Here is a 13316-nt window from a genome sequence, read left to right on the forward strand (position 1 = left end):
AAAGTCTCACAGTTATCAGTGCAGAGCAGCATGATTCGCTGTTACCTGTTTAACAAACACCTGCACACGAAAAATTATTTACTGTATGTCCTGCTCAGAGGCAGAGGATAATTTCTGCTGGCACAATACTGATATTATCTGCATTTATATTTATTGATTCTGATTGTAAATTCATTATTGAATAACCCAGAATATGATCATGGCAACTTATTTTTTTCTCCCTAAACATTTCTATAGGCTACATTTTGTCCGCGACTGATGTGGAGTGTGTGAGTGATTGACTGGTCACTTATTTAACTGCCTATGAGCCAGCTCCGAAATAGCCAGAGCCTTACTTTTGCTTCCTGGTATTGTTTATTTATGTATTGTGCTCCAGTGTCCTGTACCCAGGCAGGGCATTGTTAAAAAGTAAGCGTTAGATCCCACTTTTACCACAAGAGGGAGTATACTGTTAGTGAGTTATGTTAGGAGCAGCCTCAAAAAGGCAGTGCAGACCATGCTCATAACAATGTACCGATCTGTTTGTGTATGTTGCAGGTATGTAGCAAGCAAACATAATATATATAGAGTGGTAAAGTAGGCCGTTCAGTTCCACTGAGCATGTTTCAGCACCAGTGAAGTTGTTGTTATTAGCTTTGTTAACCTAAAACTTAAGTTAACTGTTGCCAGTGACATTAAAGCTGATGATACATGGGGCAACTTTTTGAGCAATGTTGCTGGGCCATCTTGCTGGTGGCAAGTCTGACTGTGTTTTGAATGGATAGCGGCGGGTGGGGCGGGTACGGAGTAGTGGGGGAAGGGGATTACTATAGTAATCTTTACTCGTTACCATTGACGGCAACATTGTTCTAAAAGTTGCTCGGTGTATTATCAGCTTAAGACCTTGTGGCGGTACATATAAGAAATTGTGTCTGTAAAGCCTGTAACATGACTGTAAATGCAGCTGTAATAAACAGGAGCTACAATACTAATCTGTATAATGTAGGAGTTGTGCCAAATGTTTTCCTTTATAAGTAGGCCTATACTGTTAGTGAGTTATATGAGCAGCCTCAACATGGCAGTGCATTTCTGTAACTTAACGTGAGTCTGAACTGACCGTGCTGATAACAATGTTTCAATCTGTTTATGTATGTTGCAGATTTTATTGAAGATATTCAAAGCCACACTGAGTTTTTATTCAGATGTGCAACAATTACTTCTCTCCTGAGTTAGGGCATAAACTCAACACTAGAGGCTTAGTAGCTGCTAGTTAGATTTTAACTAAAACAGTAACCAAAACTGGATGTACATGATTAACTTTGGGTATGGACTAAATGGAGTTTCAAAGTCTTCAAAATGCATGTAAAATAGAGTCCATTTGAACATAGACTAATCTTCAACTGCAAGTCACCACAATCTTTATTAATGGGTTGGACTGTGACTTTACATTCACAGGTCTTTGAGTAAACTGTCTTATCTGTTTGATTCATAATTTCATCTTCAGTTATTGCCACCTGCATTTTGTCCCCATCAGGTTACAGCTAAATAAATCCAATGTAACATACAGAGGGATATCAGCACTTTATTAGACAATGAATGTGCTTCACTGAATCAAATTTAATAGTGTTGAATCATTAATCCTTCCTCCATTACAGTTTTTTAAGATAAATGAAATGGTCCATGTTAGCATGAATTGATATTTCTAGCGCCACTGGATTAAAATGGAGACTTTGCTCTTTATTTACTCATTGCCGTGGTGAATTGTACTTTTCTTTGCATTCCCCACTTATTAACTCAGTGAACACACTCAGGGTTGACTGAACTAGTTTTGATCAGCTGTTTAAGAACTGAAAACTCAGTTTCACATCTCAGGCTAAATCAACTCAAAGCTCCTGCCTCATCATCTCTCCTTTGCTTCCTAGTGTTTTCTTTGTGACTAACCTTTTGTTTCTTGTATCTTAGGATCACCGCCTGCTCCTCTGCCTTAAGTTTGCCTTCTGCTGGAAAGCCAGCCATGCGTTCCTATTCGCCACTGCCCACGCCATCTTATCTGACATTGTTTACAAACTTCCTTCAGACGCCTTCAGATCTCCAACCCTAGTCTCTTGTTCATCTAATGCCCCTACATCATCACAACACTGTGGGCACAATGCATAATTTTTCACCTACTACCTCAATGATCCAAAAGAGGTGATACAGCAGCTAAACTCCTCCACCTGCTCCTCCACAAAAAAAAGAAACCCTTAGACCCATCTGTGATAAACAGCTACAGACCAATCTCCAATATCCCTTTTCCTAGTAAAATATTTGAAAAGGTTGTCTACAAACAACTGCATAGTTACCTGTCCCTTCACAATCTATATGATGTGTATCAATCTGGCTTCAGGACTAACCGCAGCATTGAAACAGCTTTGTGGCCGTGTCTTAAAGGACTCTCTTCCCATCTAACAGGCAGAACATTCTCTGTGTCTCTTGACAACTGTTAAACTGGCAATTATAACATTTGCTTTGAGGTCTCACAATCATGTACTGGATGATCAAAAACATATTGTAGTAAAAAAAAGATTCTTGTGGAGAAAACTATATTATCATTACAATCTTACTGCTGTATATTCTCCATGACAGAAATTAAGAAAATGCACTGGACAATTACTTCCTGGGTGCATATGTATATTGGTAAAATATAAAAATAATAACTGTATAGGCCATTTTTTATTTAACCATATTCAAATGTATATTTAACTATCTGTTATGTTCTGTGTGTAGCAGAAAGAGACTACAAACTTTCCTGCCCTATGGAACAAAGTTCCTAAGTTTTGTCTCCATGTGAGGAGTCCAGGTTTTGTCAACACTGCCAGTTCAGATCAATGTTAAAAGGGGACGAACAGGGCTGTGTTAAATATATAATGTTGCTTCTAACTGCAAAACTCAGAGCTCAGATGGAAAATATTTATTTCTTACAAATAGTTTTTAAAAGACTTGTTTTCAGGATGAAAATAATGACTCAAATAAAATGTGCAGGTCAGGACTTGTGAGATGACGTCGCTGTCTCTATCTGTCATTACCTGGTGTAGGAAGCTTCTATACATAATTTAAGAACACACAGATTTTAACATTTTATTATCTTAAAATTGGAAGTATAATGAAATGTTATGCATATTTCTACTTTTATTTCGCTGTCTCTACAAATTAGCAAATTCGAAAAGACCGAACAAATGACAAACTACATAATCATAACTAAAAGCCAAATTAGCCATAATATCTTTCTTATTTCAGCAGCACCTACCAGTAGAAGCAAATAAGGTATGGCACAACACATGATCATAGAAACTGTCCATAGGCTGTATGATATAGCCTACTAGTTAAGATAAGACTGCACTAAAGGAAATTCAGGTGCAACAGCAGCAATTATATATGGTGAAAATAAAAGACAATCAGCTTCAATCAGACTACACCTCTGTGCTATTTATATGCATAATATAATGAGCAGAATAAAACAAGGTAATTATAGATCATATAGAAACACTGCAAGATAAAATACAAGTCTTTAATGAAGAGTAAATTATGTCTAAGTGAGATAAAATGTCCTGTACGCTTTTAGTTATGGTATTATAAATGATATTCTTCCCTCCAGCCCTGCTCACTCCCTCTGATTGCTTTCATCGCAGTGTGCTGGCAGTCAGAGCTCCCCCTGCTGTCCATAAAGTACCTCTGCGCCTCAGCTGTCAGACCCTCCCTGCAGCCTTTGGGTCACGCCTCCTCATTCGCATACACAACTCAATCCCCAAATCCGCAATCCTAAATGACTAAATGCCCAATCCTAAATACCAAATGCCCAATACTAAATACCAAATTCATTTTCGATTTCGACTTTTAGTTTTAAATCTGACCCAATAATCGCTCTATAGAGTTTAATCCAAAACCTTTTGCACCGGTTTGCTACGTTTTGTCGGGGCTGAACTCAGCCTAGGGTTGTGTGCAACAGAGACGGCAACTATGGCGAAAAGAAAGAAAGATGAAAAAGAAATGTGTGGTCCCGAAAAAAAACAACAATTAAGAAGAAAAAGATGTCGCCACAAGAGGCATCTGAATGCGCCAAATTAACCGAATTGTGGCAGGTGCAGATGAAGCAGGACCCAGCAGCAGAAGAAATAGGTGCACAATCAGTAATGCATTTATTTTATACTGAAATTATTTATATATGTATTTATATATTGGCATTTATTATAAACAAACCGAAGGTGTTATCACCTTCTATAAGCGAGGAATCTTTATGTGTCTGCATGTATATTAGCTGTTAATGTCAGTGGAGGTGATGCAGAGGTACAGGGTGATGATCCCAGTCTTGTTGATGAGGAGGGAGAGAAAAAAGAGAGGAGCTGCAGGAGGTGTAGCAGAAACTGCAGGACGACAATGGAACCAGAAAAAAACAGTGACAGGTACAGGGGCAGTGTGCAGGGCTGAGTAGGCAATCATATGTAGAGATAGAATTAGAGAATGGATTATCGTTTATATTTAAATATTTTAGCACTCTGATGTGCTGTAAACATGACGTGTTGGTAGTAGTATACTGTAACTTACGCTGGGCTCACTTCAAAGAAGCTACGTTACAGAGCCCTAGCGCAAGCATGACTTTGACAGGCGGAAGGAAAAGTAGGTCCTATCAACAAAGTATAATTAGATCATCCTGGTGACATTAAGATACTTATGATAAAACACACACTCACTCCAAATGACTGAGTTTAGATATCGATCCTTTTATATGGAGTATCGATCCCAGAGCAGGAAACGTTGGTATCAGGAATATCGATACTTTAGAATCGATCCGCACATCACTACTACGGAGTTTTTCACTCGTATATATCCCAAAAAATTAATACATGGGAAGCGGAAATACATTTTTAATTAATAGTAGCCTAGTTTAACTACTTCAATTACTCTAAGAAATTTAACATCACATTTCATTAATTTCTAATAAATGTTTTTCAACTGTTAACCATTTTCAAAAGACAGTTTGGGGGGCCAGTTTCACTGGCAGATGTTGGTGCTGCAAATTCAGACATGAGAACCAATCAAAAGCATCAGAACAGCATCAAACTTTACAAAACAGCTGTGGGTGGAACTGGCAAAGAAAGACATTGTGCACATAAAAACATGCAAAGCAATAAAATATTTAACATATAGCTGAGCTTTTTACAGAAAATATTCAGATGTAACCCCCGATGTTATAACCATTTTCATAAGTAGGGATTTAAATACACATTTTCCCCAGTAAATGTAACATTAGTTACATTTAATTTGTAATCGAAGTATGTAACTAAATTACATGCAACTAGTTCCCAAAACTGGTAACTGGAACATAATATTCATGATAGGCCTAAACTAGTGGTGAACTACACAGTATATGAAAATTTATTGAATCTGCAGAGATTATGTAAGTAATATAGCAATATTCCACTAACAGCTGACTTGAATAACATAAGGTCCAGTGCAGCTGACCTGCTGCACATTCACAGCAAGGATGGTGCATTCAGTTACTCAGTAAAGCAGTGTTACTTGGATTAGTAACTAATATTACTGTTTTGGAAATAGTGATCCGTTACATTGCTAGTTACTGTGAAAATGAGTAAATGTAAAATGAGAAGAGTAATATTACAGTTCCTTCCCAACACTGCTAACAGTAGGCCTAGCTTTGAAATTAGTTTTAATTTAATGTTAAACAATTATACTAACAGAAAAAAAAATTTAACATTTAAATTAGTAAACACTTGACACCCTCCCTCCTATGAGGGAGTAAACACGAGCCTACAGCTCCACACTGCTGTCTGACCCCAACTGGTCCGCTGACCCCATAGGGGTCATTTACACTGGGGACATGTCCCTTCCGCATTTTGAAATGGCAGATTTTTCACTTTTTGAAAGCATTTGTTAAAAATGTTCTGAAAAATAGTTTGCACCAAAAAATATTAAATAACAAATGAAAACGCTTTGAGAAAAGGTTTATTTGCACAATAAGAAAACATGCAATATAGTTTTCCCCCTCATAAAACCAGACATTGCCACCACAAATTGGAGCAGAAATTTCTCCAGAATGCAGGAAATTACAAGTTTAATGCTCAAAATCTTCTGGGGGAGTACCCCCGGCACATATTTCTACGTCAAATATTTAATCGAAATAGTACTAAAAGTCTTCTCGTCTCGTTCTCATGCATCGTCACATCTCATGACCCAAATGTTTCATTACACCCCTAATCTGAGCCCTTATGTCCCCACCGCTTTTCAACACAAAGTGACGCCCTTGACTGACCTGCTCTAAACCAGCTCCTCTCTAGTAGGGCCTACTTATTCTCTCCACCAATTAGTGAACATTTTTGCAAGGCATTGTATGCACGCTACATTCTCATTAGGGGCTGAGCACCCCTAAAGGTCTGATCCTAGAATTGCCCCTGGATAAGGGACAAACCAAAACAGTCTAGAGGCAAAAATAGGGGACCTAACTATAATGAAAATTATGAGCCCACCTGAATAATACCCCACCCTCAAAACAAAACACTCCATTACTGATTGGTCAGGCTCACCGGAGTCCAACCGGGACCAAAGACCATATCACCTGCAATTTTCTGCAGCGGGAGGACAACAGCGGGTGGCACACAGACACAGCGGCTGCCACCACAGGAACTGGCCCACCCTTCACGCCACACCTCACCGTCTGCTTCTCCAACACTGCCTGCTGCTTCAAAAAGTAGATCCAAGCACAGCACACATGGCGACATGCCGCCGACACACTTCTCCAAACTCTAGGTCTCCTTATAGCTGCAGCTGATTAGGACAACCAGTTGCTGGCTGGGAGAATGAAGCCACGATACCAGCAAACACCTGGAGAGAGCACGAGAGAGAAAGAACACACGGACCACGAACAAACATAGGACCTTATGGGTCGTAACAGATTTTGAGCAGGTGTTTTAAGTATCTGGCATAGTGGTTACTTTATTGAGTGTGTAATTAAAAATTTACCACCACAAATAACACCTTAATCAACACTTGATTATCAAGTGAATATACAAAACATTTGCTGGTTCCAGCTTCTTAAATTAGATTTGCAGCTGTTCTGGATCATATTGCAGATGTATTACTTACTGTTAGCCACTTTGGATTGTAGTCACTTCTGATGAGTTTTTCTCATTTTTTAAAATTGTATGGATAAAATGATTGCTTGAATAATCAAATTAACTGATAAATATAATATGCATCTGTCCTTAGCAAAACAGCTACATTCCAATCAAAACATGCCTTTTATATTTTGCACATGATTACAGGACACCTTCACCAACATCTTTGGCCTTCTGCAAGGCTCTTTGCATCAGAACACCCGGTTTACAGAAAGTCTGGTCAAACCAAGTCTTCCACCATTTCATCTACGAAGGTTCACACACACAGTGTATGGGCAGGGTGCCAGCGTCAGGCCGAATCGCCCGTGCAGGGGAGGAGGAGGCACTCCCTCTGGAAGTCTGAATTCGAAGGCCTGCAATAAACTGGTAACCATCAGGAACAGCTCCATCTTCGCCAGCTGTTCACCCATGCACACCCTACGACCTGAAGGATACACTGCATTAGTCATTAGAGCCTGGTGTGCAGACAATTCTAATTTATAGATCATGTTATTTCAGTAATTAAGCCCATATGAGTAGAGAGTGGCATACCTGTCCCGAATGGCATAAAGCACTCTTTCCTGATCAACTTTCCCTCATCGTCCAAGAAGCGTGCTGGGTTGAAACTGTCTGGGTCATCCCACACAGTGGGATCTCTGTGGACAGACCACAGGTTGGGCAAAACAACTGTTCCTTTGGGAATAGTGTAGCCTCTGAACTCTGGAAAAGGAGAACACATTACAATGCCATCACCTTAGCAAATCAGATGCTCATGAGAATCAACCCAATTCAGCTCTGTCGATCTTTATTTTCCCTGATACACTATTATCTGAGATCTGACTAGTTGAGTCTTAACAAAAAGGTTTTAGTGAAGATCCAAAAGAAAAAAAAAAAAAAAAAATAAGGTGTTAACCCGTTGTCTCAGAGGCCATGTGAGGAATACCCAGAGGAACCACTGTAGCCAATCTCTGCACCTCCATGATGGTAGCTTCAGTAAAAGGCAAACTCCCCTTATCAGTCAAAGATGGGACACTGTTTCGGCCCACCACTTCATCAATCTCTGCCTGGACCTTTTCTGAAATTAAAACAGCAGAAGCAAAGCAACGTTAAGCACATTATTCTTGCATGAAGTCCTTGTCTCAACAAATCAGCAAAAAATTAAGCTTGACTTTGGGACACACTTTGGGATGCCATTCAAAATAATTTCAATAAAAGAACTAGAAAGCAAAAGTAAAATGCATGTTTTGATGTGCTAATCAATGTGGTTGTAAAGCAGTTGGAGAAGTAGCTAAATGCATAATTGAGCCAGTCATTTGTTGTCCAAAATTGGGAAGTATTTGAGCCGTTTGTTCCCACAGAAAATATCCAATTCCTTGTCCCCCCCCCCACAAAGAGTTTTCCGTTTATGTAGAACACAAGGTCTGTGGTTCATATAACCCAAAAAAAAAAACAAATAAAACTCACATTCGGTTCTACAACATAAGTTAGCTGTCAGCATCTCAATTTTATATTATTGAATTATGTATTGATTGAACTCATTTGTATCAGTTGTTTAACACTTTGTTGTTTTTTTATTCCTCAAAAACAAAAAAAAATTGCTTTTCCACTTTATTGGATAGAAAGTGATTTTTGATCTGATATTTCAGATTGCAGGGGATTGTCCTACAGCTCCACTCCAGTGTCATTGTGGAGGTCAGTTTTGCACAAGCAAACTACACAAAATGCTTCATTTCACAAGAGCATGTAAGCTCTCTGTCAAGGATGGACTTGCTACACTTGCTTACCTTGGATATCAGGGTGTAAGACCATGTAGAGCAGAGTCCACAAAACAGAATTACTGGTGGTGTCAGTGCCAGCAATGAAGAGATCTCCTATTATATAAAAGAGATAATCTTCTGTGAAACTGCTGTCCTCCTCCCCAGCAGCTTGCTGGGACAACATCTCTATGAAGTACATGTCTGCTAGATCCCTTGGGCTGTCAGGATCTAATGTTTCACGGTGCTTTGCAATAATCCTCTTCAGGAACACTGTGATGTCTCTTTCCACCTGCCGTAACTCCTTGAAGACCCCAAAAGGCAAATAGTACAGCAGTGGAAAGACGTTGATGAGAACCGCAGGGATGTTCACACAGATCTCCAGCCCACGAACCATTAGGCCCAGCATGTTGCGGAACTCGAGGTCATCGTGAGGGAAGCGCTGACCTAGGATCAGCGAGCAGATGACGTTTGACACGGCGTTGCTGATCAGCGGGGCCATGTCCACACCGGCACCACCAGACTCCTCGTTCAGTTTGAGCAGCTCTGTTTTGATGGTAGCCAGGCCTTGCAGGATGCAAGGCTCCAAGCTTAACTTTCCCAGGCCAAAGTTGCGGAGTGTGGTGTGGCAGAACCTGCGCTGCTTTCTCCACACTGGCCCGTAAGGTGCAAAGACTATTCCTAAAGTTCAATTAAACCAGAAAAGGGATGGCATATGGCTCATGTCAACAAACAGTAGCATTTAGGTCAAGGCAAGTTTCTTATCTATATGGACATGTTAAACTGTAACCTACATGTAAATACAGTTACACTTGTCAGTAGGCTACCAGTATTGTTTTGCTTTGCTATTGGTCAACCTGTTTACTGCAGCTGAAGGTTTTAGGGTGTTAAACCTAAAAAGCGCCTGTCTAAGTTACAGCTATTCATTTCCAGAGAGATTTTTCTAACAATGTACTATTTTATGTAAATGAGAGTTGACAAATATTACAACAGACTCTCAGGACAAGGCAGTACAATTCAACAGTAGTCTACAGCCTCCAAAAGAGCAATAAAGTTGAATTATCACCTCTCTAATGGTTAAACAAAAACTATTTCTTGGAAGACTTATTGGACTGCATTAGTTTTGGCTAGGTTCTGCAAGTTATTACATGCTTTAAGTTTACTCAACATACAAGTAAGATTTAAATAAATGAAATGGTCATTTAATGCAATTTACCTTTGCGTTTAGTCATAATAGTAACAGTAGGAACAGTTGGTCTGTCGGAGAACACGTCGGGATGGTTTGAGAGAGCATCCTTCACCACTTCGTAGCCATTAAGCACGACGACCAACTGACTCCCCACAAAAAGGCTGTAGACATTACCATACACGTTGGCTTGTTCCGTTAAAACAACCACAGCGTTTATGACGGAACTGTCTGGCTGCTGTCCGAAACTCCTACGGATGAAAGTGGGGATGAGAAAGCCACCAAAGTTGCCGACTACCGGCCACGGCTTTGGACCTGGCGGAATATTTGCGAGGTCCCGTCCTCGCTGATAAAATGTAACTAGAAAATACACTATCACGAATACTATCAAAGCTATAATGTTTTCATGTGAGAGCACGGAGCTGCTCAGATAATCCGGCCATGAAAGCGACACCATAGCGTCACAATTAAATTAAACTTACTACAATTAAACAAAGAGCTGACAATACTATATCATTTTCAGAAGTATTCTGGTGTTTGATGCACCAATTTAAGCTCTTCCCGTGTTGCTTGTTAACGACATGAGTCAACGTGGTATAGAAACTGGCTTCCTATTGGCTGACAGCGCGTTGACCTGCTGTGATTGGTTCACTTTGACACAGAGAATAACGGGATCTTTTGCCCTTAGAATTGTCTTAAAGGTTACACCACTGCTTGCTGTTTGCTACAAGGTAGCCTAACAACCTAGCAAATTTAAATTATGTTAAAGATTGATACATTTTCACAAGCGCTCAAGTACCACTATAAATGGAGTACTAACTGTAAAATAACTGAAGTTCAGGAACATGACCACGCCTCTCTCTCACTAATTCGACCACCTGCGCCTCATTCATTCCTCCAATCAACCACCCTGGCTTTACTCATTTCATCCACCTGTGCCTCTTTAATCCCATCACATGCACTCACTATATAAGCCTGTCTAACCCAGGGGCGTAGGAGCGACTTTGGACCTGGGGGAAACGCTGAAATGCTGGGGGGGTGGGATTTATTTAAATAAAGCACTTAAATAGTTGATAAATAAATAGTTGTATTATTTTTCTCTATTCTTTTTAATATTATATAACTTGCATTGTCTATTCCATATTTATATATTTCTACATTTATTTATGTCAACTTTATGTTTGTCTACGTGTAGCACCTTATCACCAAAACAAATTCCTCGTATGTGTTAAACACTACTTGGCAATAAAGCTCCTTCTGATTCTGATTAAATGCTCATTTCTAATGACTTTTGAAAACAGAATGTACTTATTAGTGTGGCTGAAAGAGGGTCTTTGTAGTGACAGAAGATGGATAATAGAACAGAGAGGGGAGATTATGAAAACTCAAAGAGGGAGAGGGTCAGAGAGAGGGAGTATAATATAACTAGAACAAAACCGACTACATACCATAAAAACCATGGAACAGCTGTTTGTTAATGTAGCCACAGTACAAATGTATTTAGTTATCCTAATGTTACATTTGATGTAGCTGTCTGTGATATTTCCTGTGTCTCACTTGGGCCTGACTCTTCCTGCAACAAATGTTTGTGAACACAGAACTGTCTTCAAAGCAAACTCTGATGACATGCAATTGTAATAACAAAGTCATTTTACTACGTGAGTTTTAGAATTTACTACGTCTAGTAGCTATCCATACAACTTCCAAGCTCGTCCTCCTCAGTTTTTTCTATTCCTGCTCATGTGACCTCTGTCCTCTTCCTCTTAAAATACTGCAGGATGCTCATCTCTGTGTGAACATTTTCACTCCGTTCAAATTGTTTATGGACACGTAGCCGAGACACATACACACCTCATGGCACAAGTTTTTAAGGTCAAGGATGGTCACAGACGGAGGCTGTGGTCCCTGGTCAATCCACTCTCCAGACAAAGCATTTGTTGGGGGCATCTGGGTCTTTAGAGACCTTTATTCCTGCATTCTTGAGAATTTTATGCAAGTAGAGTAGGTCTACATAACTAAATGAGCCATTAAAATACATTTTCAAAACTAGAAACATCCCTCTAACACTCCTAAAGTAAGGTAATCACTTCAGCTGAGCCCTTGAGTAGATAATTTATACGTTTCTAATTGTGACTCCACTTTTTCCTTCTGCTGCTGCTGCTTCCTCTCTTGATTAAGACCGGATTGCAAACAACGTTTAGCTGCATACTGCCAGGAGTGTGTAACACACATAATTTGCGATTTCCATTTTGACACTTGAAACTACGTTTAAAACAATCTTTCTACCAGATTGCTGGAATAGCATTATTATAGCACTATCATTAGCATGACAGTCTCCATTTATCAGTTCAAAAACACCAAAGAACGAGGTAGAAATAGGGAACAAGACGCAAGCTTTTATTTTGAAATGTAGAAACTAGTAGAAGGCACCAAGCGGGAGGGCATGAGATGGTAGGCTCCAGGCTGCAGCCATACCCGTCTCCACCACCCTGGGCCTTTCTCAAGCTGTGTTCTTGTCTGTACTTGTGTTCTTGTGAAACATCATGTTTTGTGGCCCAAGTACTGTCCCAATACACAAGTTTGCATTTTGGCAAGAACGGTTAAAATTCCCGTTAAGTGTTCTTGACACGCCCATTTTACCGAGGATGCATCGGTTGGTAACTGTGTGAACTTGACGGTAGAGATTAATGTCGTGTAAAAATTCAAGACTTGGGCCAGATAAGAAAGCTTGAACCTTTACCAACATTTTTATTATCAACAAAAACAGACACCAATTAGAATACAAAAGTTCCACCGGAGTGAGTCAGAGATCGGTGCAAAATAGAGCCCCATTCTGTTACCAGAACAGAGACCCGAGTCGACATGAAAACCATGTAACGACTGACTTTCACCTCCTTTTGGACCTCCTTTTGTAGCTCTGTTTTTTGGCTTTACATCATCTCTTGGCTCTCTTTCCTACTGCACCTGAGTCTTGGAAAGTCCAAGATTTTCACGTGCCCAAGCATTTGGTGGGAAAGTCCCTGACTGCCTGCTCCTCCTCTCTGTGTCCTCTGCATGAACTCTGCTTGATCAAGCCATTTCTCCCATAACCTGACTTTTGTGGAATAAACTGGTGTTGTTTGTGCTCTGTGCTAGAAACAGGACATTCTTACTGTGATGGACTATATTGATGTATGTTTTGTTATACAATTTGCACAAAATCTGCTTCTATATTTTACTTTGCAGGTATTTTTGATGCTGCCTCACTGT

General features: G+C 39.8%; 1 protein-coding gene across 1 annotated transcript; it reads right to left on the reverse strand.

The window, feature by feature from the left end:
* Positions 1–5961: 5961 nt before the first annotated feature.
* On the reverse strand, positions 5962–10732 carry LOC123969760 (cytochrome P450 2U1). The gene is made up of 5 exons (XM_046047400.1): positions 10098–10732; positions 8912–9562; positions 8041–8202; positions 7680–7847; positions 5962–7572 (listed from the first exon to the last, which is right to left on the reverse strand). The coding sequence occupies exons 1-5, from the start codon at positions 10522–10524 to the stop codon at positions 7391–7393; spliced, it is 1590 nt and encodes a 529-aa protein (XP_045903356.1). The 5' UTR covers positions 10525–10732; the 3' UTR covers positions 5962–7390.
* Between the last annotated feature and the right edge of the window lie 2584 nt (positions 10733–13316).

The sequence above is a fragment of the Micropterus dolomieu genome, linkage group LG04 (assembly GCF_021292245.1).
Source record: "Micropterus dolomieu isolate WLL.071019.BEF.003 ecotype Adirondacks linkage group LG04, ASM2129224v1, whole genome shotgun sequence".
Lineage (NCBI taxonomy): Eukaryota > Metazoa > Chordata > Actinopteri > Centrarchiformes > Centrarchidae > Micropterus > Micropterus dolomieu.